This window comes from Dermacentor andersoni, chromosome 11 (assembly GCF_023375885.2).
Source record: "Dermacentor andersoni chromosome 11, qqDerAnde1_hic_scaffold, whole genome shotgun sequence".
Classification (NCBI taxonomy): Eukaryota; Metazoa; Arthropoda; class Arachnida; order Ixodida; family Ixodidae; genus Dermacentor; species Dermacentor andersoni.
In genome coordinates this window covers 109865146-109890185 of record NC_092824.1, presented here as the reverse complement: position 1 = coordinate 109890185, position 25040 = coordinate 109865146, and the positions used below count along the sequence as shown (strand labels likewise).

At 45.7% G+C, this 25040-nt stretch overlaps 1 protein-coding gene across 1 annotated transcript; it reads left to right on the top strand.

The window, feature by feature from the left end:
• Nucleotides 1–321: 321 nt before the first annotated feature.
• On the top strand, nucleotides 322–25040 carry LOC126539447 (vitellogenin-6-like). Its single transcript, XM_050186283.2, has 25 exons — nucleotides 322–409; nucleotides 1905–2047; nucleotides 3687–3821; nucleotides 3985–4122; nucleotides 5443–5610; nucleotides 6209–6348; nucleotides 8079–8265; nucleotides 8962–9158; nucleotides 9480–9648; nucleotides 10498–10662; nucleotides 11267–11467; nucleotides 11941–12158; nucleotides 12597–12703; nucleotides 14330–14604; nucleotides 15623–15743; nucleotides 16824–17043; nucleotides 17684–17987; nucleotides 18480–18689; nucleotides 19459–19722; nucleotides 20375–20512; nucleotides 21060–21299; nucleotides 22113–22413; nucleotides 22852–23009; nucleotides 23405–23641; nucleotides 24627–25040. Exons 1-25 carry the CDS (start codon nucleotides 367–369, stop codon nucleotides 24789–24791), a joined length of 4644 nt encoding a protein of 1547 aa, XP_050042240.2. The 5' UTR covers nucleotides 322–366; the 3' UTR covers nucleotides 24792–25040.

Genomic DNA, 25040 nt, shown 5'->3' with positions numbered 1-25040 from the left:
ACTCAAGAAGACCTGAGCCGACTTCACAATCGTGTAACCGGAGCCACGACCAACAGTCCAAGCGCGAGGCAGTGCTCGAAAGAAAAGTTCCACTCGGCCGCCTCCATAGGGCTTTCTAGGAATCGGCGCACCGCAAAAGGCTACTCTCCCCTTTCTCCCGTCTCGGAGACACGTGACCCGCCCGAGGCCCCTATCGTCTGAATCGCAGTGAAACGCAATGCTCGTCTGCTTGCACTGGCCGAACCTCCTCTCTCCATTGCATGGCAGCGCCTTAGTACCGGGCGAGCCGTGGTACTTAAAGGCGACCCCGAGGGTTCACGAGTTAGAGCTCCGCTTGGAATGGAAGCGAGTTCTTGAAGGACCGCCATGAGAGTTCTGTGGCTATCGTTGCTCGTCGCGGCCGCCTCCGGTAAGTGGACGTCTGCCTTCCTTGCATGTAACTCTCGAGTGTGTCTACAAGAGGCTATCTGTGGTTCAAGCGTACAGGGCAAAGGGGGCGGCGTCGGAGCGGTCCAAGTGTGCACGAGTTTAAACGTTTTGAGTATTCTTACACGGGGCACGTTTCAGTCATGTGCTTGGTGTCTAGCCATTCCTGCGAAGACATTCGAAGTTAATGTGCAATGAAGTCTTATGGTTTATATTAGTGGTGACAAAGAAATGCAGGCACTCGCCTACATGGAAGGCACCTTTCTAATGGGAAAGAGTAGGCAGCAGTGAGCTACTCCTCTGGACACAATTGTAGGTTTCACTGCCTTGAATATTAAGTAGGAAAAAATAGAGTAATAAGGTTGAATGGCAGGTTAACGTAAATACCTCATGCACGTATATAGATATTCCAGTGTCTCTCAATCACTCAAAGGTGGTCACTGACGACGGGTGAATGTAAAGAAGCACCAAGAAACTTCTTGTGATTTTCTAATTCATCGATGCGCTAGACTATGTACTCCATATCAAGTGCCATAGAAATAATTTATAGCACAAGCCATTTCACAAATATTATATGGCGTCTTGAGCGCGCAGAAATCTATTGTAACCTTGGAATTACAGTGACACTTTATCAAATTGTATCATAGCATTCTGAAATTAAGTAATGCAAAGCGGGCATGTACATATCTGCATATACACAAAAGTGAATGAGGCAGCCCAGCATAAAGAACTGCAACTACTCAGCAAGAAAATTTTAATTTGTTTGATGCTTTGAGCAGTGCGAGGCCTCACAAAGAAGCCTACTGCACATAATCACACAGAGGATATATGGCGGCGAACAGGAAACTGGACACGACGCAAATGTCAATTAGGAGTTTCGGCTTGAGGCATTGAGTTCCTTCTTTTTGTTGCTTAGATTGTTCATGCGCCCCACATTCCGACCTAATCTACAGGCCAAATTCACAGCATTTGGTTCCGACTAAGCTCCCACTTCAAACTCATAGCTTTCAGAAAAGCACGCAAGCGTCGCTTCAGCTTAAAAATCTGAGCTGCAACTCAATGGTGGTAGCAGTGCTCGATAAAACTCATGCTGACCCAAAGCGGCAGGGTGCCATCGCATCTAACCTTTCGTACGCATAAGCAAACGAATACAAAGCCTTCCAAGACACTTAGCCACTACGACTTTTGTTTCTTTCTCATTCTGTTGTGACTATATGAACTCTAATTGAAGCCATTACCCCAGTGGAAAACGCCAAAGTCTGATTCTCTCATACATCCACCTTCTAGTATTCATACGAACGCTGCATCTCGAATATATAAAAGCGACATCGCGCTCGATACCTTCAGCTGCACAAAGTAATTGCTCTTCGAAAAAAAAAACAAACAAACAGATTGCTTGTTCCCTTCTTCACCTCTAAACAACTTTTGATTTAGGAAAAAAAAAGATATTTGACGCATATCCTTTTGTTTTTTGCCAGGCTTCGAGGTCGGCAAGGAGTATGTATATAAGTACAAAGGAACCCTGCACGTAGCCAATCCGGAGCAGCCTCTGCAGGCATCAGGAATCGCCTTCCGAACCAAGCTTATTGTGCAGCCGAAGCCTGATGGAACTCACTTCAAGGTAATACACTTCATGGAATTAACGCGGCATATGCATGCATGGTGGCCGTATGGAAAGAAAACACGAATTGCGAATAGAATAGGGTCGTTGAATAACGAAACGGGAGGCGAAGTAAAAGCAGGCACATGAAAGAAACAAGCTTTAAGTGAGCCATGGCGTTCCATGTGCAGCAAACGAAACAGAGAAAGCGAAGCTCGAGTTTTCTTCATGCTTGAGAACTAAACATTTATCAGAGTATAGCGTAGTAAGAGAACGTGCTAGCACTATCTTGCCATTAAAATATATCAGTTGATCAGACTGAATATTATTTCACAGTATTTGCTTAGTAGTGCAGGAAATGACAGCAATAATAATAATAATAATAATAATAATAATAATAATAATAATAATAATAATATGCCAAATACCAGTACTTCATTCACGAAAAGGTTACGTGAATTGGAGCCCAAGAGCAACGAAAATAAGAAGTTCTCAAACTTTTAAAGTGTCTGCAGCCAAAATTAGTTGGCTCGAGTGGAACCGAAAACATCAGTGTTAGAGCCAAGCGCCCCTCGGTCAGCTCGACGTTCCGAAATTCCCTGGTAAATGGCACGGAGGCAGAGTTGCGGCATTGCGAGGCCCTTGAACATTTGGTTCAACCAATGGTAACGTAAGACGAGAAGACTTAAAAGACTCTCCTGTAGCACTCTAACAGGGTAACTCGAGCGATGCCTTCTTGTGGGGGAAAGAGCGCGTAGTCCCTTTAAACCAGCGACTATCTAAATAAGCACCTGCCGTGGTGGATTGTGAATTTGGCGTTGAGCTGTCAAACCCGACGGCGCGGGTGCGATTCCCAGCCAAGGTAGCGTGCCAAATTTTACTGTAACGCCTGCAGCAGGCAAGTTACATGTTCGAGCTAAAACAGGAGAGAAATTGCTTGCTCGCGCTTCCGCAATGCCGTCATGAGGCATCATCGAAAGCAGCTGGACCCACCAAAGCTAAGGGCTGATTTCGTGACCAGGAGAACATTATAAATGATGCATAATTGCTGGTATTGAGTAACATAAATGAAAAAGAAAGTATGCATGTCTGCTTTTCAAAAAGAAGGAAAAATAGTTTGAACTTTGCGCCGCGCGTAGCTACGTCAACAGAGTGTGGCGTCCGTGATGGAAGCGGCGTGCTGCGTGGCGTAGCCTACCGCGGCCGCCGCAAGGAGCCGCGATACTCAACTTCTGGCTAGGGCTTTGCCCTCTTCGCTTCTCCGCTGTGTAGCGTCTAGCGCATTAGCTGAGACGAAAAGAGCGAGAGAGGTGAATATCGGTGGGTTAACTCCGCTTATAGTTGAATTATACGAAAAATACTTTCCGCGTGAGATTCATGAGAAGCCGTCTTTAATTAGTGAGCCCATTCTATGATTAGTGAGAAAATTCTTACAGCTCCCCTTTAAAAAACGCCGGATGGTAAAAACTGATCCTGAGTCGTTCGCTATGATGTCCGTCATACACAGATCGTAGTTCTCGCGCGTAAGAACGCAGAATCTTTATTTAAGCCTACTGCTGTGCTAAGCCTAGATGCTCTGCTATATTTCAAGGGCATAGCATCTTTTACCACAATCCGCAAAGCGACAACTAATTCAATTCACGCGCTCTGGTCGTTTCAGATCGTGAACTTCGAAGCGGACTCCTTCAACTCGGAGCAGATCGACGTTGCTCACCATGAGTTCAACTATGCGGCAAACCCGAATGCCGCTGGTGATCTAGAGCACCCATTCGCCGGAAAGTTCGACGAAGGAAAGGTACGACAATGCAGAAACATTCCCTTGTATGAAAGCGACTCATTGTCTTGGCCTATTCACGTCGTTTGTACACAAACAGAGTCATTGTGTAGACAATCAACGTGCATGAAGATTAATTGTTTGGTGCTTACGATATTCACGTGTTCCATTTAATCTATTCCAGCTCGAAGAGTTCTCCATCGGCAAGAACGAGCAGCTGTGGGTGAGGAACCTGAAGAAGGGAGTTCTATCCCTTTTCCAACTCGACCTTGTCAAGGGTCGCCATGAGCACCACGACGACAAGGGGTACCACGTCAAGGAGGTGAGCCAGGACATGTAACATGTAATAGAAGTTATGAAAGCATGTTTGTGGTTAACAGCGTCCAGGGCGCTGTTGGTCCATATGACGCGGGAAGGATTCAACAGGGTGGCCAACCCACCTCATGTATCTGACCCGCAGTCTTTTGTGTTATTAAATTTTTATATTTTCGTACACGAGCAAATCCAGCGAAAGTGACGTGTGCCCTTTTTGAAAAAAAGTTGGCCCGAAGAAAAGGAACCGATGTTTCGTGGGGCAGTGAAGTTGACCGCTAACGAAATGAAATACAAAATCGCTTTATAACGTTAATGAAGCTACACTTCAACATTGCGCAAGAGAAGGTCGCGAATTCGTAGTATGAAATCATTGAGAAAACAAAGGTAAGAGCGTAAGTTCAGGGTGGCTTCAGAATGAAGAACCGGAAGAAAAAGTATGAATTGTCACCTAACAAATATGCGTACGTATTAATCTCAACACCACTAACACGGATGAACACGCGGCAGATACCTAGTGCCGGTAAGCGTGCAATAGAACATTACAATGGCTCAAGGATGCTTTTGAATATGTTAGCCTACATTGCACTTCATTCCAAGGCTGTCGGTGTTTGCTCCTTACAAAGCCGCCGTTTCATAAAACTGAGCCGCTAGACCTGCTTCTTGGTTGTTCGGGCGAAGTCTGACTACAGATGGGAGTGTCATCTTTTTGAAACAAACATTATCGAAAGGTGACCCGTTAAGCAGCATGTGAATAAGTGAAACAAGCGCCCAGCTTAGACCACCAATTATCGTCACTGTGACGTCGAACGCTTCCTTCTTCCTTTCAATGAACAAAGTACCAGTCGCAGCAAAGTATGCGCCGACGCAAGTGCTACTTCATGGGTACAATTCATGGCGCTTGAATATGCGAAACGTTAAAGGCCACATCGAACGCTTAAATTACGATCCCATGTCGGCATGACTGCACAGTCTATTACTGCTCGAACATCGCTTCGCAGCTGCCCGATGTTGCCTGGCACACGAGAAGAATCTGACTGCGAAAGGTTTCATGCACGTGCTACACCGTCAAAGCAGCTGCCTTTTCTTGAACTTCGTTGTGTGTGTGTGTGTGTTTGTGCCAATAACGATGGATTCCACAAATGCATGGAACCAATCAGAGAAAACAAGATGACCTAGCTCAATAGCACCCATAACAACACACGAGGGGGACACATTAATGTAGAAGCGCAATTTCTCAAAATAAGAAGTAGAAGTAAGCCATTGCGACAGTTTCCCTAGTCGCATCCTCAAAGTTGAACTAAGTACCCCTGCACTTTCTTCACCCCAGGACGGTCTTCACGGTCCCTGCGACACCCTGTACATCGTGCACGAAGAGGAGCATGATTACATTGAGGTGACCAAGGTGAAGAACCTCGACAAGTGCGACCACGAGCATTACAGCTTCTACGGACACCAAAAGGAACACCAATGCATTAAATGCGAAGCTCTTGCAACGGTGAGTGTTTGCCTGCCTTCGGAGTCCAGCTGAACCAAGGCTTTACTGAAATGCATGTCTGATTCCGCGGTAAAGCTTTACCGTATCATTCGGTTTGTAATTTTTTATTAGAATTTAGGCTTTTATGAAGTAATTATATTACAGCGCATTGTCACTTTTCTTTAAGCCAACCTCGTCCCTAAGTGAGATCTAAACCTAACCCAGCCTAACAGAAACGAGCTTTCCTCACTTTTCCGGACTTGCGAAACATACTACTGCAAACTGCATTCATCATCACAGTTGTGCAGTTCTAGGTATTTGGTTTCGTAATTAAGCAGATAAATTCTGCAAAGATCGCGCCGAGTTCCAGACTGCAGTAAAAAGGAAACCATCAACGATAATATTTTGCGTACATTCTCGACAATCTCGGTGCTTCTTAGGCCACGCGATACCTCAACGGAGATCACTGCCATAAGGCACTCCACTTGACTGTCCCTTGAAGCAGGATTCATACGTTATAACACTCTTCCCTTGATTTTAGCCCGAGAACCGCGCTTCGTGAAAAAGACGTGGGATCAATCTTGCTCAATCGATGTCATGCTTCGTTTCCTTTCTTTAGTACCCCCACACCGCCACCTCCGAGGTGTACTATGAGCTCAAGGGAACCGCCCAGCACTACGTCATCGGTCATGCGTGGGGCGAGTCGGCCCAGCTTTTCAAGCCTCACGGCGAAGGGAAGCAGTTCCACGTCCTGCTCAAGTGAGTATTCCGTGCAGTTTTCCCTATTTTCCACGCTGAACGACATGGAGGCACAAATGCATGCACTGTGAACTGTTAGCTCAAATTTGGAGTCTAGGAGTGCATTAACTAGTAGCCCTGTCACACGGGTACCCGCGAATTCCTTTGGACTGCATCGTCTTTTCGTTAATATTAATATATAAAGTTGAAACTTAAGATTAAAGTTAAGCGCAGACGTGCCAATGGGTCCTTTGTGGCTTCTTTAGAAAGCTCGTTAAGAGTCGCTAGACGTTGGCCACAACTCCGTCGCCATAACAATTGAATGACATACCTATTTCTGGAGTTCAATGTTGTTTGCGGTTGGCCAACGTGATCAAGGCATAATTTTCAGACAGATTGTACTGAACTGCAAGAACTATCTGCAAAATATACAGGCAGGAATCTAGCGCGGCCTGAAGGATCTGAATAAAGTTTTTCATATCATACCATACTGTGCACAAACTGTCGAAAGAAACACAGCTTCACCAATGCTCGCAAACTTTTTATCGGAGTATTGTCTATTGTTCGCAGTTGCCTCCGTTGTCTCCTAGCACGGCTTGAATGCCTTTTGTTGTTTTCGAGCTCTGGAAGAAAAAATACAGCCCTGAGAGACAATATATAAACTAATAATGGAAACGACGCAATAGTTCGCGTGTTGCTACCGCTATATATATATATGCATACAAGACGAAGGATTTCGCGCCAGACCCGAAGGTATAACTTTCAAAAAAGAAAACAAAAGAGGCGAACGTTTTGGCACATGTCTTCATTGACGTACCGGCCTGAGGACCGGCTTCCGTCGAAGTGCCACTCCGAAAAAGGCCTGTCCTCCGGCCGGTATGTCAGTACAGACATGTGCCATAACGTTCGTACTCCGACGAGAGCCGGTCCTCCGGCCGAAACATCAGTAAAAACATAAGCCCTATATGAGTTGATGGCGCCGTGTCAAAACACAAGCATGGAATGGTAGCTATTATACACTTGCGCCAAAGTCTGGGTCTTACGTGCGCCTATAAGCATGCGCATAACGCTAGTATTGGTGGAGTTAAAAAAATGAAAAAAATAAATCGCAGTTTCACTGACAATGTGAAGGATCGCTTGCGAGAGCAAATTAGTAGACAGCTACATCAAGTAAGGATAGTAGTATTATCGGCCGCATAAACTTCTAAAGATTCTCTTATAAACTAAACTAACCAGCTTTATGTCAGGCGCGCACGTGCACGGATGAGCACATCTCAATCGATGACCGGGGAAGCTCTCTGTCAGAAAGCTGGAGTGAGCGTGGCAGCAGCAGCGAGCGAATCGATCGACGTGCTGTCTCGCATCAGTGCGAACAAAGTCGGCCCATGGTGGACTCTTTCCCTGTCGGAGATTGCTTTTAACATAGAACGTCCTCCGCGGCCGCGCACAGCCGCAGCAGCCGCCGGAGTATGACGCGCACCCCTCTTCCCCTCCCCCCCCCCTCCTCCCGGTGCCTTGCTCGCGACGGAAGACGGCGCGATTTGTCCCCGCCTACCTCCCATACGCGTCCGAGATTGAGCCGCTATTGTCGATGCACCCTCGCACGCTTTCAGTCGCAGGTGCTATCGCAATTGGACTCATAGAGAACCTCACGGCGACGGCAAAAAATGCGCCTGGAGTTTCAATATATATTTGCAAACCCAATAAAAAACGGAAACCACATTTTCCATTCCTGCCTTTCTCCCCCGCAGCCGCACTCTTGACCTGGAAGAGGAACACGACGCCGCGACGACTGACACCACTCTGCTTGAGGCCGGCGAGAAGGAGCATTCGCTCGCCCAGGAATTCCCCGAGACGCACGACTTGGAGAACCCGGAGGAGCTCAAGCACCCGAACCGCCTTGTGACCCACTTCGGCCTCCTCCCCAACAAGGAGAACGTAAGCGCGCCCACAGTAACTCATTATGCGTTGACTTGAAGCGCATATGACAATGTCAAGCTTCTGTTTCAAAAGCATTCCCGCGTTCAATTTATGTCAATAGTGGCCTTTGTTGACGAGACAATTGTAATCGGAGGTCCCGGAAATTTTTATCCGTGCTACAAATCCTCAACGAGGAATGGTGGAATTAAAAGTTTCATACGCGACGTTGACGATCTGAAGGCTGCGATTTCCTAAACAAGAACGCTGGCATAGAATTCGAATTCTGCCCCATAGCACAAAACTCGCACTAATGGGTAGACAGAAGGATGTGAAGAGATATCATGAGTCAGGTTCCTTGAAGAAAAACATAAAAGTTAGCGAACCACGCTTTCTTTAATATTTGGACGAAAGAAAATCAACTTTCCATAAAAGGTTTCAGTAGAGGCGCCAATGCTCTTCCTTATAAACGAAAGTTGCTCCGTTTGCAGAAGCAGTATTCTCAGTGGAAGTGATGCTTTCGATATCCTCTAAAATCGCTCAACCGCATTACTTTAAAAAAAAATACATGCCTCTTTACGAAGCGGTCGCAACAGACTCAGACATTTTATTTTTGAACTGCCTTCCATCACTTAGGTCATTCAATGGTTCGCTTGATTTAGGATTTTCGTTGTTCACCAATTAAGGTCCATTGCAATCATTTCTCACCTCCCTCAGTTCGTGGAAGGCCTGAAGAAGCTGGCGCACATCGAGTACGATGATGAGGACATTAAGGAGGTCGACAACAAGGAGAGCGGAAGCCTGCTCTTCCTGATGCTCTTCCACAACTTCATGACGTTCAGCTACGATGATATCAACGACGTCTACCAGAACCATGTGCTCACGGCACCAGAGGACATCAAGGACAGCCTCCGGTAAGACGTTCAACCGCGAAAATTAATGACCTGTTGTGGATCAATGGCTGTGACATTGCACCGCTATGAACGAGGTCAAGTGTTCTCCAGGCAGCTGAGGATTTAGATGGGGCCGAATCGCAAAAACGTTCGCCTGCTTAGATTCATGTGCGAATTTAAGGGCGTAAGGATGTCTAGTGAATCAAGACTGTTGGCAATAAAATAATGAGGCTGTGAAAATTCGGCCAGAACAATTATATCGGAAAGAGTTTGATTTGGTTGATCGTCGACGGCCAAAATGAACGCATTCTGATTGACATTGGCTCGGTGCACCTTTCACAGACACGTCTTCCTGGACCTTCTCGCGGCGGTCGGCCTGAACCCACACGTCACCTACGGTCTCAACCTGATCAAGCACAACGAACTGAGCGTCGATGATGCTGACCGCTTCTACAACAAGCTTCACCTCAACTTGAAGGAAGTCAGCCCTGCCCTGCTCCGCGAACTCGCCGTAAGTGTGATTGATGAATAAGGAAGCAGTCGTAAGCACAAGTGAGCGTAAATTATTTGAATGTGTTTCAACTTGTACAATCACTTCTGTAGAACTTATGTGGCCTGGTTGATTAGCTCGTTGTAACTTATTTGTCGGTCATAGTAAAGATAACATGGTAGCAGAAACAGAAATAAACATTTCCAGGTCGTTATGTGTTTTACTAAACGTGTAGTAACCGGGAGATAACGCTTTGTAGTTAAACACGCTTCAAGGGTGGACATTTATGCAACAGAGTGAAAGATCTTTACGTTCCCAAGCACATCTTGACTACTACCGCAGCCTCAATATCCTTCGTGTCCCATTTGTTACTGTGAAAGTATGGCACTGGCACATTTTTGGATTTCAAGAAATGTGGCTGTACCGAAGCCCCAGTAACATCTTTCTTGCGTGCCTAAAATCACATCTGATGCTTCCACAACAATGATGTTAAGTACGACAATTATAATTGAAAAGTGGCGCGTGTGCTCGCAACAGTCATCTAATTTACACTCTAAGGAGGCATCGTCCCTTTATTTGATTTTCCCACGATGCCTCAGTGAACGTGCTGTGGTCCCAGTCTGCCTAGGAACCATTAAGCTTCAATCCTAAAATTTCGCACATCCTCACATGTACTAGCTTCGGAGAGGTTACAAGAGGCTGAAACAATAAAAATAGTGATCAAAAGCAAAAAGCACTTCGCCTTACGCTTAGTAGTAATCTGAAAAGGCGCTACGTTTGATGGAATACCAGTGGTGGGACGGTGACAGAGCTATCGCATGGTGAAACACCTCTTTCATTAATACAATGACCGATTGTGGTGTCGCGCAGGACTCTTGCAAGTCTGATGCCGTCAAGAGCCACCGCGAGATCTGGACCTCGTGCAAACTGGCCGCAAGCGCTATCGCCGGCGGTAAGGGATGCAAATACGCTCACGACAACCACGAGGAGGACAAGGGCACCTGCAGCCTCGAGATCGTCTCACACATCTTCAACGTGAGTGTCTCATCGAAAAATTCGCAATCCCAACGTAATCGACCATCTCGTTCACCATTCAGCAATTTATGCGCGGCTTTGACTGTGAACAAAACAGTCATTTGTCGGCTTGAAAGAAGCCAAAATACGTATAAAATATCTAGTTTGTACGTTCTGACAGGTCTGTCTTGTTCTTGCACAAAATTTTTGCAGAAATATTTATGCTTCGCTGACGAGATTTGCCCTAGATTTCCGATTTCAAACGTTCCCAACTATATTCTTTCACACACATAGAATCCATTTCATGTATTTTATTTATTTATTTATTTATTTATTTATTTATTTATTTATTTATTTATTTACATGTACAGCGTTGTTACCTCCTTGCCCTGCGCTTAATTCTAAGTGACAGCAGCAGAGTCAACCGAATGTTAGTATGCAGGAGCCGGTCATGAGCGTGCTCGAATTATTAAACGTCAATGCACGAGGCACTTCTTTTGATTTGTTTGGCAATGAAGCACGATGCCACAGCGCCATACCTGCATAATGTGGCAGGTGAGAAGCGTTAAAGTCTTACAAGGCCAGGAACAATTTTTCCTACCCGCTATACCTTGCTCTTTGGCAGTACTCGGTCACACCGAAGGACGTCGAGCACGAGCCCGAGTACGAAAGCACGGTCTTCATTCGCTCGGCCGGCAACCTGGGCACCGAGAAGGCCTTGCACTACCTGGAACGTTTCATCTACCCCAAGTGGCACGCGAATGAACACAAGAGAATGGCCGCCTTGTGGGCCCTGAAGCAGGCCGCCAAGCACCACCCTGAGCTGGTAAGCTGCCCTGTCGGAATAAACTTAGCCTTTCTGTAACATTCACGCAGCTACATAGAATTTCAGCAAGACATAAATGTAGCTGTCAAAAGTACATCTCATCAATCTTCGGTTTTTACTCTTCTTGAGCCCACTGTATTCAGAAGATTGAGCAAACAAGTAAACTCTGCAGCATGATCCTGTTCTAGTTTTTTAATCATAAGTGATAGAAATTTTATGGTAGAAGTCCTTTTAAAAAAAAAAACTGCCAGCACGGTCGCCACGTCATTTACATCAAGTACTTATTGATGCTCAATGGCTCTTGATACAACCTTTTCAAGTGTTCGTTTCTTCGCAAGCCTATCTCGGATTTGCTTGAAGTGCTTGGATTTGTTCTGACTTTAGTCTGTAATCATAGCATCGATGTTTTACTTCCTCGGACAGTCTGAGCCTTGGGACATATTCCAACGGCCATGTCTGCGTGTCGCTTACAGGCTCGCTCCATCGCACTGCCCGTGTTCCACAACACGAGTGAACCGAGTGAAGTCCGTATCGCCGCTCTCCTCGTCGTCGTGGTGACCAACCCGGATCTCTACGTTCTGCGCCACATCGGCCTCGAAGTCCTTTCTGACCCCAGCGACCAGGTCGTCGCTTTCGTCATCAGCGCTTTCCGCGCTCTGGCCAACTCCAAGTACCCATGTCACAAGGAAATGTGAGTATGTTTGCGGAAGAGCAAACGGCGTCACTGTTTGTTCGCCATCGTTTCGCAGAAGAACGACGAGCCTATAGCTGAAACAATTGGTGAATAGATGAAATCAATCGGCTTATTGGTGCAGATTTCTATTTCTCTCTCTCCGCAGCAGGCCTTCATTATCTCAGCTGTAGTTCTTCGTCTTGCGCCAGTTATTCGTGTGCCTTCACGTACAGCGCTAGGGATATCGTGCACATTCCCGAACTGAGCTACGAACTAATTATTACCTCGCACAATATTCTGACAAGCTCTAAACAAGAGTGTTTTGTTGCGGTCTGACGTTTGAGAAAATTAAGTTTTAACTGACACCGCTATTACGCGTACGTATATGATGCAAATTTACACCAAATAACAACACGCGAAAGATTTTCGTGAATTCTGTGCCCGTTTATCGTGCAGCGCCCAGCACCTGCGCTACGTGCTGCCACTGTGGGAGACCAACCCGAGATTCAGGAAGCCTATTGACCGAGCGTCGTCCCACCTTCTCATTTCTTCTGGCTACAACCGTAAGTACGATCTTCCCAGCACGAAAGGAAAGGCATTGCTATGAACAAAGAAACTCTCCAGTCCGCCATAAACTTTGCACCGACTCGATGGGCTCAAGCGAAGTCCCGGACCACCAATTAAAAGCTTGTGGAGATGCGCGGTGGTTTTGGCAGCGCAGATGCTAACATTCGAAAAAGCTTGCTGGCTTTTCATACGCTTGACCTAAGGTTGTTTCTTTTAGAGAAATGAGGCACGGATTTGACCTTACATGATTTATTTACTGTAATATGTATAAAAGCAATGTGGTGACATCTTTCCTTTCTACAGCGAAGCTGTTAGACTCTGGTTGGTCGGAATTTAAATGTGGGCCGATCCCGGCTAGTGTGCAGGGCCAGGAGAAGTGGTTCGTACCACCATAACGAAAAGGCTTTACCCATTCAGTAAAATGAAGGGAACAGTGCATAGAATTTTTGGAATCATGCATACGACACACAAAAAAGCATACGTTACAATAAAGAACAAGCACGAAAGAATTATCCGAGCCACATAAGTGATAATAAGGCGCTCCTCATAACAAAGCCAAGCATGTAGCGCTCTCTGAATACGTTTTCTGGCAGACATTCTTGTTGCAGAAGCTGTCACACCCACAGCAACTTGTGAAGTGGCGAGTGACTTTCCTAGCCTTTCATATATAAAGGGTATGCCTATCAACTGATTTCAATGTTCTCGCAGCAGCGCTATGGGCGGCGGCGTGCTCTCAACATTCTCATTACTCTAATTGCCACCACTACAACGATTACTCTAAAGCAATAAAGCGTAGTATGCCCCTCTCAGCACATGTGGTTGTTTTCAAGAGCTTCGCTGGACATTCACTTTCACAGAGCCGGGATGGCGAGTCAATTTTTCTTTTCACCACGGCCTTTAACATATTTTCGCAAATAACAAACTAAGGGGAAATTCCCGAAAAAATTTCATTGGTAGCGGCAGTTGCAATAGAACACACCAAAATGAATGGGTTGGCATCGCCTTCCGTCAAGAGTCTTCCTCAAGCATTTTACATCAGCTATTTAATACAATTTTGTTTCCATGCTACTTTTTCAAAAGAATCTTGAAACGCCGCCTGGACTAAAAACTGCGCTCTACAGCATGACATAGGGCCGGAATCATTCATCTACGCTTCGATTGTTTTGCTTGTTGGTATGCATTTTTAGTATATTAGTTTAGACTGAAGAAGATGACGTCAAGAGAACAGCACAGAAACTGTGCTATATTCTAACATCAACGTGTATTTTAATAAATGGCGCTGGATGTCAAATATGGCACATCATGGAACTACGACGCGATACTCAAATACAGTAGATATAAGTACGACAGCGAGTGTAAATGCGGCACGATACAAGGAACACAATATTGATGCTGGAAACTGGTGCCGTACTTGTCTATTTTTTTTCTTCGCAAGGTCTCGTCGTGTTTGCCGTACATTAATCCTGCAAATTATGTCACAGCTGCGCGCCAACGAAACAAAACGAGGGTGAAAAGTCGCAGCGAAATATATCCAAAGGTCTCGAATAGATTGCCGTTATTGAGCAAGAGAAATGATAGTCATCTTCTCACTGCAACGCAACCTTTCTCTTCGTTGTGTGCAGCCAAATACGACTACGGCGGCTTGACCCTGGTGGAGATGATCAAATCTCACGATAGCTACTTGCCTCGCAACCTGTACATCACCATGAAGGACTACGTCGCCGGACATTCCACCGACACGGTCGCCTTCTCGTTCGAAAGCTGGGGCCTGGACAAGGTGTTCAACCGTCTCGTCGGACCACAGCCCGGATCGACCAAGAACCTTTGGAACTTCATGGGCCGCCGCCGCTTCCCGCGTGACACCTCGGCTAAGGAGCGAAAGGAGATCGAGGACGCCGTAAGTCTCGGCTAGACCCTGCGCATGACTCCTACCACATAAATGCAGGGAATATAGCTAGGGATATGCATGATTGTATGGAAGATTTTCAGTAGTCAATGAAATATTGCAATATGTTTTTAGTCCTCGAACCTAAAAGCCGATGTCCGCAAATTCGAAGATTTATTCAAATTATTTGTAGATATGTTGTAGCAACATATCTTTTTAGTACTGCCGAAGTATAGATCACGGGATCATAAATATAAACCAAGCCCACGTAATTTTCAAGTTATTCAAAAGATTGGAAATACCAATGCTATTCAAAAACTACTCGACTGGACGCCATTCCTGGCCATTTTACTATTCGTCTCGGCGTCACAATCATTCCGCCCACATTCGATAACGGGCGTCATAATTCCCCCTAAATTCAAGTCAGCAAAAACAATTCGTTGCGCCCCATAGAGAAGGCGTTTCACTTTCGCCTTCTTTTTGCATTCGGCAGCGGCGTAGACTCTATGGGTAGCAAGACATAGCAACAGTTGTGGCGCTGATTAATCATGATATGTCAATATAGGGCAGTTAATCTAGACATCATCAGCCTACGGATTGTGGGTGCTGCTAAGCGCGCAGCGTAGGAGGTGGAAGCGAAAATCAACAAACAGAGCTATTTATTGACCAGTTGCTTTACTTTGATTGTTCAGGCATACAGCCATCCAGGCAAAACGGAAGATGAATTTAATCTCCGAGGTGCTGAATACAGTCCCACTGATTAATTTTGGCATCAGTAACTATGCTTTTAAGTGGCTCGTGATTGTGGTTACAAGTTTTCTCGCGTTTCTTTGGCGGAGGCGCTAACCTATGCATTCCGGTTGTATAAGGTTGTGTTTGAAGTTATTTCGGTTTTACGTAGCACAGCCCGCGATGCCAAACGTGGCAGAAAGCTGTAGTAGTATGTTATTCAATACGAATTGCTGTCATAACATTTCATTTTGCCCGCTCCTAAAAGCTTCTCTTTTCCCTTTTTCTTTTTTTAATGTAGCTTCACATTCACGACCGCGAATACGACCCTGTGTACGCACGCATGAGCCTGTCCGTGTTCGGAAAGGCCGTTGACTCCTGGGACTTCGACGAGAGCATCCTTGACGCCATCAAGTCCAAAGGTGGGCCTCAAAATGCCTACTGACTTTTAAGCATATTTCTAAACCTCGTGGGTCCTATATGAAATGTTAATGTATTAGGATAACAGTCATGTACGCCAGCGCTTCTTTAACCCCGCCCCCCATACCTAAATCAGTTTTCAAAGGCCACAATAGGCCAATGGACTGTCGAAAAGTTGCCATCTATCTGATGAAAGCCAGCTTGTATTCGTCAAAACAGTGATTACCGGTGCACAGTGGCAAACTATGCGGACTTTGATGTGACGTGATGTGGTGTCGTCTAAATGTCCATAAACCTGATAATTCTTACTTTAAATAGTGTTCCCTGAGTAAAGCTACTTTTTCGTGGGTGGGCGAGTGGGATACCTCACCGTTTTGGGGGTCTATGTCGGTGACAGTGCTGACAAAAATTATGTGCCACAGAGACGACTAGGCATGTTCCACTGTTGGCAAATGGGAATGTGTACTGAGTATGTGCCGCTAGGAAGAATGAATATGTGCACTCGGCATGTGCACGGGGCATGTGTATTGCGGCCACAGGGTACGTTTCACTGGGTTTTCATTGCTTTCAATTTTATATTTTGCCATTAGAAACACTACAACTTATTTTGAATGTAAACACCAGATAATCTAATCTTCACATAACCATTCGGTATACAACAGCTACAATAATCACAAGCCTTCACTACAAATCATGAACGCTTCGCGTTACGTAGACGTCAACCAGTCGTGTTTGCCAAACTTATTTTGTCTCAACATAATGAAAGAGATCCTTAACGCTTCTGAGGCTGTGGGAAGTCTGTGGGCAACTGTCATAGTTGCCGAATAGGATGCATGCATCAATTTCAAACACCAGTCGTAAAAATTGCAAAAGATGTCATTCATCAAGAATTATGAGGTGGCTGTAACCATTTCTGTGATATCTCTGTGTATGAGAATGCTAATATATTCTAAAGCACCAACAAAACTCAACAAATAACGCTGTCTAGTTGATTTCATCCGCCTAAGTATTTGACGCCAGCGAATTCTTTCATGGCAGCTTACAGCGGCTGTGTGAACTTAATTCAATCGTCATGTTTACAGATGCACCCGAGAAGACGGCCCAGAAGCTTTTGGGCAAGGCGCTTCGCAAAAAGACATTCTACCTCAGCCACGACATGACGTACCTCAATCCCACTGAGCTTGGCGTGCCAGTGTTCTTTGACTTCAAACAGGCAGAGTTCATCTACGCGCGCCGCGAGAAGATCGACGTAACCCACGGCGACAACGCAGAGATCCACTTGGACGTGAAGCGACACTATCTGTGAGTGGGACCTGCCTTTCAAAACTCTTGCTACGTCAGTGGCGGCACACAAATGCGAGAAGTAACGGTAGCCTTGTAATTTTTTAATAAGCCCTGAAGCACTAATTAGCGCTTTGACCAGCTGTGACCATGAGAACTTCAGAACACTAAGAGATTGCCGATTCGTAAAGCGGATTGCTTGTTAACTGACTGTATTATGCGGCCATTAAGCAGCACATACAGAAAAGAAGCCAATGTAGAGAGCAACAAACATGCTGGGTTACCGTAGCCGCTGCCCGCATTAACAAAGCTGGTAGCGGTATCTTGTGATGCGTTATGCAACTGCAATACAGTTGAATCCCTTTTCAGTGAGTGTCCTACGAAGGAAAACTATGAAAGGACTCCATGTTAACAATTACATAGCTATCAATGCCTTACAGCGAAGTAATTAGAATTCAAATAATAAGTCGCTGTAGTATTACCGTTGTCACAAGATGTCGCTACTAGCGTTGTAGCTGACGTGCAGATCTCCGGTAATACCGCATTCGGCAAATGGTAATATGTCTACGGACACCCGAAAGCTCTGTATTACTTCTACGACGACGCATTCATGGCACATAGCCTGAGCTTCTTCACCGTTCTTTCTTCACCTTCTAAACAGGTACGAGAGCCGTACGCAGCAGATGCTCGGCTTTGCATGGACCTTCGCCAGGTCATCCCTTGGCTCTGGATACGATGCCAGGACCGTGATCTCTTGGCCGCTTGACCTCAAGGTCACCCTCGCACCACTGGAAGGCAAGCTCAGCCTGAACCGTCCTCTGCACCTGCCCTGGAACGCGGTCAACCACCACTTCCACCCCTTCACCTTCAACATGCCCTACGACCTCACCCAAGACCACGCCAATGCCATCACTGAGATCACGGCGAACCAGAAGCCACTGTACCGCCCGGATGAACTTCTTGAAGTGAGAGCAATAGGGAGCTTCGCTAACAAATTGAACGTTTGTCGATATAGCGAAATAACATGCAGCATGACATTTCAATAAGCACTAGCCAACTTGGAGGTTCTTGGAGCTCATTGAGAAAAGTATGTGTCTGATATCCCTACGAGATATTCTGTGTACATTCTCAGAATTTCACATGTCTTATGTGTCCTTCGTACAAAAAAATTATCGGTGCACAATGATAGTCTTGAGCAAAGTAAAGTGCTGTACTAAAGTTGCTTGTATCGAAGGTAATCTTCAATGGCGTAAACAACATTGCTAAATGCAAACAAAATAAGAGGAATAAAATGAAGGTTACACCTCGAACACCTAAGGACACATACAGCAAACTACGGTTCTGACTGTTTTAACGGGCAATGATGTAAGCAGTCACTTGCTTAAAGAAATGGCGAACGGATTTCTTGCGCCAAGATTTCCCAGACGTGATTAGTGATCTTTTCGCGCCCTTCGCAGTTTGACCGCCACTACTTTGGCGACGTTTTCGGTGTGGCCATGAACGTCAAGGGCCACCTCATCAAGCGGGGATTGCACAGCGGACTTGACGAGTTCTACCACCACATGACGTTGCGCGAACGTCTCTACTACATCACCATCAACCCCCACTGGCACCCGCGTAACGTCAAGCTCTACTTCGAGCCTGCCGGTGATGCTCCAACTAAGGAAGTAAGTTCTCCGTTTGCATCTTTCCTATTACTTTATAGATATTAGGCAGACTGGGCAGTTAGAATAGAAAACTGTTACAACAAGAGTGTGCATAACATTCCCAAACAAGAGCATGACGGTTACTGGACGTGTAGAATCTGTCAGGCAGATTCGTTATAAATGGCGTACAGATCTACGAAAGTCGTGCATATATTAAAATAAGAAAAAACACGAGAGACAGGGACGGGGAGACAGGGACAAACGAAGAAGAAAACCCACAGCGGTGACTTGAAAACTGTCTGAAGTTGTCAGAACAACTTTGTCCCTGCCTCTCGTGTTATTCTAATTTGAACATGGACTACCAACATGCCCAAACCTCTACCCTTCACAGATATGTGTATGATGTGCCTTTATTCTTTCGTTAGAATATCTTGGCGTGTTTTTTAGATGCATATGATTTACCTTTCAAATCGTTTTGCTACACGCAGCAGAGAGAGCTCGAGTGACGCACTTCTTACGTGATGACATTAGCCTTAGTCGCGGTGGACGAAAACCGAAGTATTTAACGTTAGTGCAATCTAGTTGAACTGAGAGCGTGCGGTAACAGTAAACAATACCAAACGTAAACAACTTGGCTCATTAAAACTTTTCTCACGCAACGTCCCCACAGGATAACATGTGAAGAACCTAACAGTATTTTACCGTTATTGCGTTCAACGGAGTTGACAAAAGCGCAATATTAAAGAAGATGACCAACATTTCTAATAGATGATCTGATTCCGATGTGCAGATGGACATCGACATCGCATACAAGTTCTTGGAGCCTGACGACGAACGTCACAGCCACTTCAAGGTTCACGACCAGATCGGTGATGATCCCGAGGTGCCTTCTACCCACGTGCTGAACATCGACGTGAACTTCAAGGGTGATGCCAAGGAGCGCAAAGTCTCCACCGAGCTCAGATATTCGTTCAACCACGATCTGTTCAACCACAAGTTCCAGTTCTTCTACGATCGAACGCCATTCAGGAGCAATGACCAAGAAGGAACGAAGGTGATTTTTTTATGGCATTTCCCGCTAAATTCTACGAACATTGAAGTTAACAATTTTTATACTTGTAAGCCGTGCTGGGGAATGTATTGGTTGGCGCGCAGTCTTCCATTCAAGCTTTCTGGAACAGATTCCTTTTAAAACTGCGATAAATGTCGAAAACTGTCGCTTTTATGAAGATTTCCGATTTCACGTTATTCGAGCGCTGGTTGCTACGATGCCACGCTTTGACTGTTCAATATGATCGATCCCAGAATGCGAAGTTGACAGCTCAATTGATTACTTCATAGCACTTTTCCTTTCTAGCGCGAACCTGTACTGCAGTGCTTCACAAGCACTGAGGACAGATAGAAAAGTTACCTAAAGATCTCTAAATTTGTTAGGTCGTTTACTAAAAGATGACATATCACTTACTAATGTTTTGTTTGCCGATTTTCTAGAATATGAGCATTTGATTCACATTTTTTTTTATGCTGGTGCATCCTGCGAAGATATAGGAAAGCGTGTGGAGTAACCGCGATATAATTGCAAATACGCTGCCTTGCTCCGTGTTGCCGGTAATCAAGGAGGATAAACAAATCAACCAATAGCAAAACAAAACAAAACAAAAACAAAAAAAGGCGCCAATCTGATGATTTTTCAATGCTTTACGCAGATCTGCTTGGAAGCCTCAGCGAAGTTCCCCAAGCCTGACTGGTCACGTATGAAGAACCTGGCCACCTTCTACCAGGGCAAACACATTGACGCCAACCTTGACATCCACTATGGAAGCAGCTGCGAGGGCCAGTCTAGCGTGAGAAGAAATTGTCTTTTCTGTTAACAACGTCTATAGTAACGACTCTCTATTACGTAATCGACCGCAACCGCTTTATTAACATGCTTTGTGTCCCAGACTATTCATCCATGCCATTAGATGAATGTACTTGCTTCTGAACGTACTCTGCCGAACCACGCACCCAAATGTTACATACAATGGCACATGAAATAGATAAAGCTCCGCATAAAAGTTGAAAATTTATAGAAAACCACATATCGTCATAGCAGTAATTGCGATATAAATAATTTATTAATGATGTTCAGATAGAGGCACGTAACTATGAGTCCCACGCTCGCTAACATTTTTTTTTTTTTTTTTGCAAATGCGGGAGCAGTAACTACTGCGATGCAAAATGGGGGCCGGTGGGCGCACAGAATAGGCTCATACTGATATCTAATTTCAAAATGAAAGATATGAGCGACTATTGAAAATCTAGTGTTTGTACACGTTTACGGAAGGTACTTTCAAAAAGGTAAAGCCAGCCCTTTAAAGCCCTCGCTGTCTTCGTTCTCGTAAAAATCAGATCAGCATCCACGGCCAGTACACGCACACTGACAAGGACGAAGAGCAGCTGGTGAACGCTGCCGCCGGCAAGCCCATCACCGGAAACCTGCGCTACAACGGACTCCACAGGATGGCCCTCCAGTGCAACGCTGGCCGCGAGCACGGCATCCCCTTCAACTACTACTGCATGAAGTTCCTGCGACACTCCAGCCGCCTGGCCAAGCTCACCGCGGACGTCGAGTGGAAAAACTACAAGCCGGTAAGGGCTACTGCCAGCAGTGACTTCATTGCTGACTCAATTCACAGGCAACCGCAGCTTCTTCATTGTGAACTTTTGTTACGATATAGAACTGAACAATGAGGTTCATGGAAGGAGTTGAAAAATAGAAGGAAGGTACGGAAGCCACTCAGCACAGAAATTTTTGGTTTGATACGCTGGAACACGGGTGAAAGATAACAGAAAAATAAAATAGAGATAGGCAGACTGCTGCCGAAAACTGGCCCGCAGCATTGCCGCGAGTTGACGCCTGGAAGCACCTACCCCTTTACACAAGAATGTATTTCTTAAAAACCCCACAATGCCCGTTCAACTTCCCAAAGCAACACAAGGGCTATGAGATCCCTCGTATTGGATGCTTCTAGATAAATGGTGATTCCTTAGCGGGAAACCTTAGCGGAGATTCCTTAGAGGGAAAGTACAGCTCAGTACATAAGCATTTTTCTATTCGGACAACTTCAAACAGTGCCTGGCATGGCCAAGGTTTGCATTTGATACCAAGTACTCTGCAGCCAAACGGCTTTTTCGTTGAGCTACTGAGGTGTGTAAAACCAAGTTACTGAGCACAAAAGATGTGGGAAAGCAAGTTCAGAATTGTGGTATACAAGTTCTATGAAAGGGAACAAAGTGTCTCAAACAGGCGGGGCGGCGTTTTGATGGGTGGATTTATCTTCGTCGGATAAAGAAATGGTACTGGAATCCTGCAGATGCTCACATACGCAAGTTATTTCTCTGCTGCGATTCAAGATTGCGAAAAGGTTCGAACCATCTTTTACTTTCATTTCCTCCCACCAGCTGCTCAACAAGCTCTTGCCCCTGCACACCAAATACCACGCCTTGAGGCCAGAACACGGCGGCTTCTTCGGAATCATCCGCTCACACTTCACTGGCGAAAACGGCAAACTGCACCTGGTCTCTCAAGTTCCTTGGTGGGACCTGAAGGACAAGCCGCACACCGACATTGTCATCACCACCGAGGACGGCCAGCACTTCAAGCACTGGAACGTGCCCACGTTCAGCCACATGCTCGAACCCAGGGTTTTCTCATCGCTCGGATACTCCAACATTGCTGAGTACGCCAAGCAGTACAGGCACAGTGAGTACTCCTCCAGAATGATTCTCTGACACTCGAAAAACGCTCTTACTGGTTCATAAGTGCTATCGCGTAATCCATTTCTTTTACGAAAAAAAGCTTCTTACCCTCAGCACATCACAACTTTGTGCATTTGGCATACTGAAAAAATTGTGACGAGTACCTTTAGAAAGAAGCGTCGCGTTTCGGTACACCTTCTATAAAGCTCATTGCCTAATGAAATCTAATGATCACTCGACAATACATTTCCAACAAATGCTCTAACACGTACACCTGTCACTACAATAATGGCCATGTAATCCTTAACACTGACCACGAGTAAAACGAGACAAGTTCTGACGTACGTCCCCGTTCAAAAAACACAAACAATCTAGGTTTTCTTTTTTTCAAATTTGCTTAAAGAAAATGTGTAGTGCTTCATAACATTCTCGCATTCCACAGGGCACTGTGACCTTCAGTCTCTCAGCCTACGCACCTTTGATGGCTCCCTCGTCCAACTTCCGGAGACTGATTGCTACAAAGTGGTTACCCGTGACTGCTCTCCCAACAAGAGGTTCCTGGTCCTGGCCCGGTCCACGAACAACCCTTCACTCACCAAGGTCAGCTCATACTTCTAGGATTATCTCAAACTCAAAATGCATATCACAGAATCTTGAGTTAGACAAGCAAGGGATATCAATGGGCCTACACACTCAATTTTAGTAGCTTATAAGACGAATGATAAATTATGGAAATTTGATCAAGGAGGCAGGCGACGAAAGAACGCAGAAAAGTTCACTACGCAGCTTCTCGTGCTGCCTGAATGGCGAGGCAGACTAGCACGATAAAAATAAATAAGTCAGCGTCTGCGACGCCCTCGTTCAATAAAAGTAGAAAAATCTGATAGCCGCAGTAGCTTCGCTGTCTGCAAAGCGAACAACGCTGTGTTAGAAATGCATTCACGTTCTGCCGGCTGTGATCTCATGCGCCTTCGTAACTTCCTGAACATTTCCAGGCTCTGAAGGTGTTCATCCACACAACCAAACTTGAGATACTACCCGTAACTGAAGACTCCGGCCTCATCGTACGCGTCGACGGGAACAAGGTCGACGTTGTGCCCGAGCGTCCCTACAGTCACACCGACCACGACGTCGAGCTCTTTGAAGTGAGGACTAGCGACAAGTGGTTCGAGGTGACTTCCAAGTCCTACGGCCTCTACCTGACCTTCAATGGAAACTTGCTCTTCATACAGGTTAGTACCCTTTTCGATGTCATTTCGCTACTTGAAGTAGATACGGTAGCAGCAAACGAAGAAGCTTTCGAGTGAGAAACCTTGAACACTCTAAGCAATACAGCAGCAAGCTTACTTAATATGTGTGCACCTTAATCAGAAACTGTATTTTGAGGAGGCAACTGTTCATTAGAGCATCCTTCATTCTTTGTAGCTTAAACAGAAGAAAAATCCGAGAGGAAATTTGATTGTTTTCCAAATATTAAGCGAGACCAGACATGACTGATTCCCGTAGACACAATGATAGTGCCTGCTTCCACGTATGCTTTTCGACTGCCATGTGACACGGCTGGCACTTGCACTGCCTCATAGAGTTCGAGACGCTCATTACAGACGTCAGTCCTGTTATCCGCACCAGCTTAGGGCTACGAAGCGCAAGGTCGTGGATGTCCATAGCGGAGTTGTTTGGAGGTTGAGTAGCAGACAATAAGATATATAGTTCGCAGTCTGAGTACATGATAGCGCAGCAGACACTATATCAGAAAACATTCTGGAAAAGGGAGAACACCACACGTATGATGCACTGTTTTCTGACTTGTATTCCGTATCTTTGAAGGGACTGACTTTGTGGCTGTGTTTAAACTGTTCGTAACCTATTTTTCTTTTGAAGAGTACTTATGGGTGACTAAGATTTTAGGGCTTTTTCGATACCGACGTTACCACGAGCCTTCCGCCTTTGTCTGCATTCCTTGTTTATGGTCCTGCTCTATATCTTTAAAAAATGCCGCTTGAATGGACCTGTAGTCCTCCCTGATATACCGATTCATGCGGTCACGGCCCTTCGGGTGCCTGTTACGCATTTTCTGAAACATATTACTTTTTCTCCATTATATTAGGAGTTTATGCCTGTAAACCTTCTTTCTGTGGGAAACTCTGGGTCTTTTATTTCTCTCTAAGAAAGCAATGGCAGTGGCGTAAATGTGAACTTGACCTTCGTTTCTTGCAGACCGCTCCATTCTACCGCGGTAAGCTGTGCGGCCTGTGCGGTGACTACAACCTCGACAGGAACCACGAGCTGTCCGGACCCGACGGGCACCTGTACAACAGCACCCTAGAGTTTGCCAAGAGCTACGTGGTGCCCAGTTCCGACTGCCACCCGCCCACCCACTGAGAGGACCGTTCCTCGCGAAATCACTGCGTAACCATCAGCCCCGAGCCTACGCACTGCGCGCGGCCGCAGTTCAAGAGGTGAAGAAGAAGAAAAGGAAAACGCCTTCCGGCCATCAACGTTTCTGAAGATGATCAAGGGCGGCAGCAGGCCTCGTGGAGCTCGCAGTATCGCACGTATTCTTCAGAGCACACTGCCATGAACGGACTGTATATTTTTTCAGATGTATAAATAAACAAGTTTGAAGAGTCA

Excerpts from the sequence above, each read along its gene's own strand:
- LOC126539447 (XM_050186283.2), top strand. The coding sequence starts at position 367 with ATGAGAGTTCTGTGGCTATCGTTGCTCGTCGCGGCCGCCTCCG. Across the intron at positions 2,048-3,686 it reads CTGATGGAACTCACTTCAAG|ATCGTGAACTTCGAAGCGGA; the intron begins GTAATACACTTC and ends TGGTCGTTTCAG. Across the intron at positions 3,822-3,984 it reads GAAAGTTCGACGAAGGAAAG|CTCGAAGAGTTCTCCATCGG; the intron begins GTACGACAATGC and ends AATCTATTCCAG.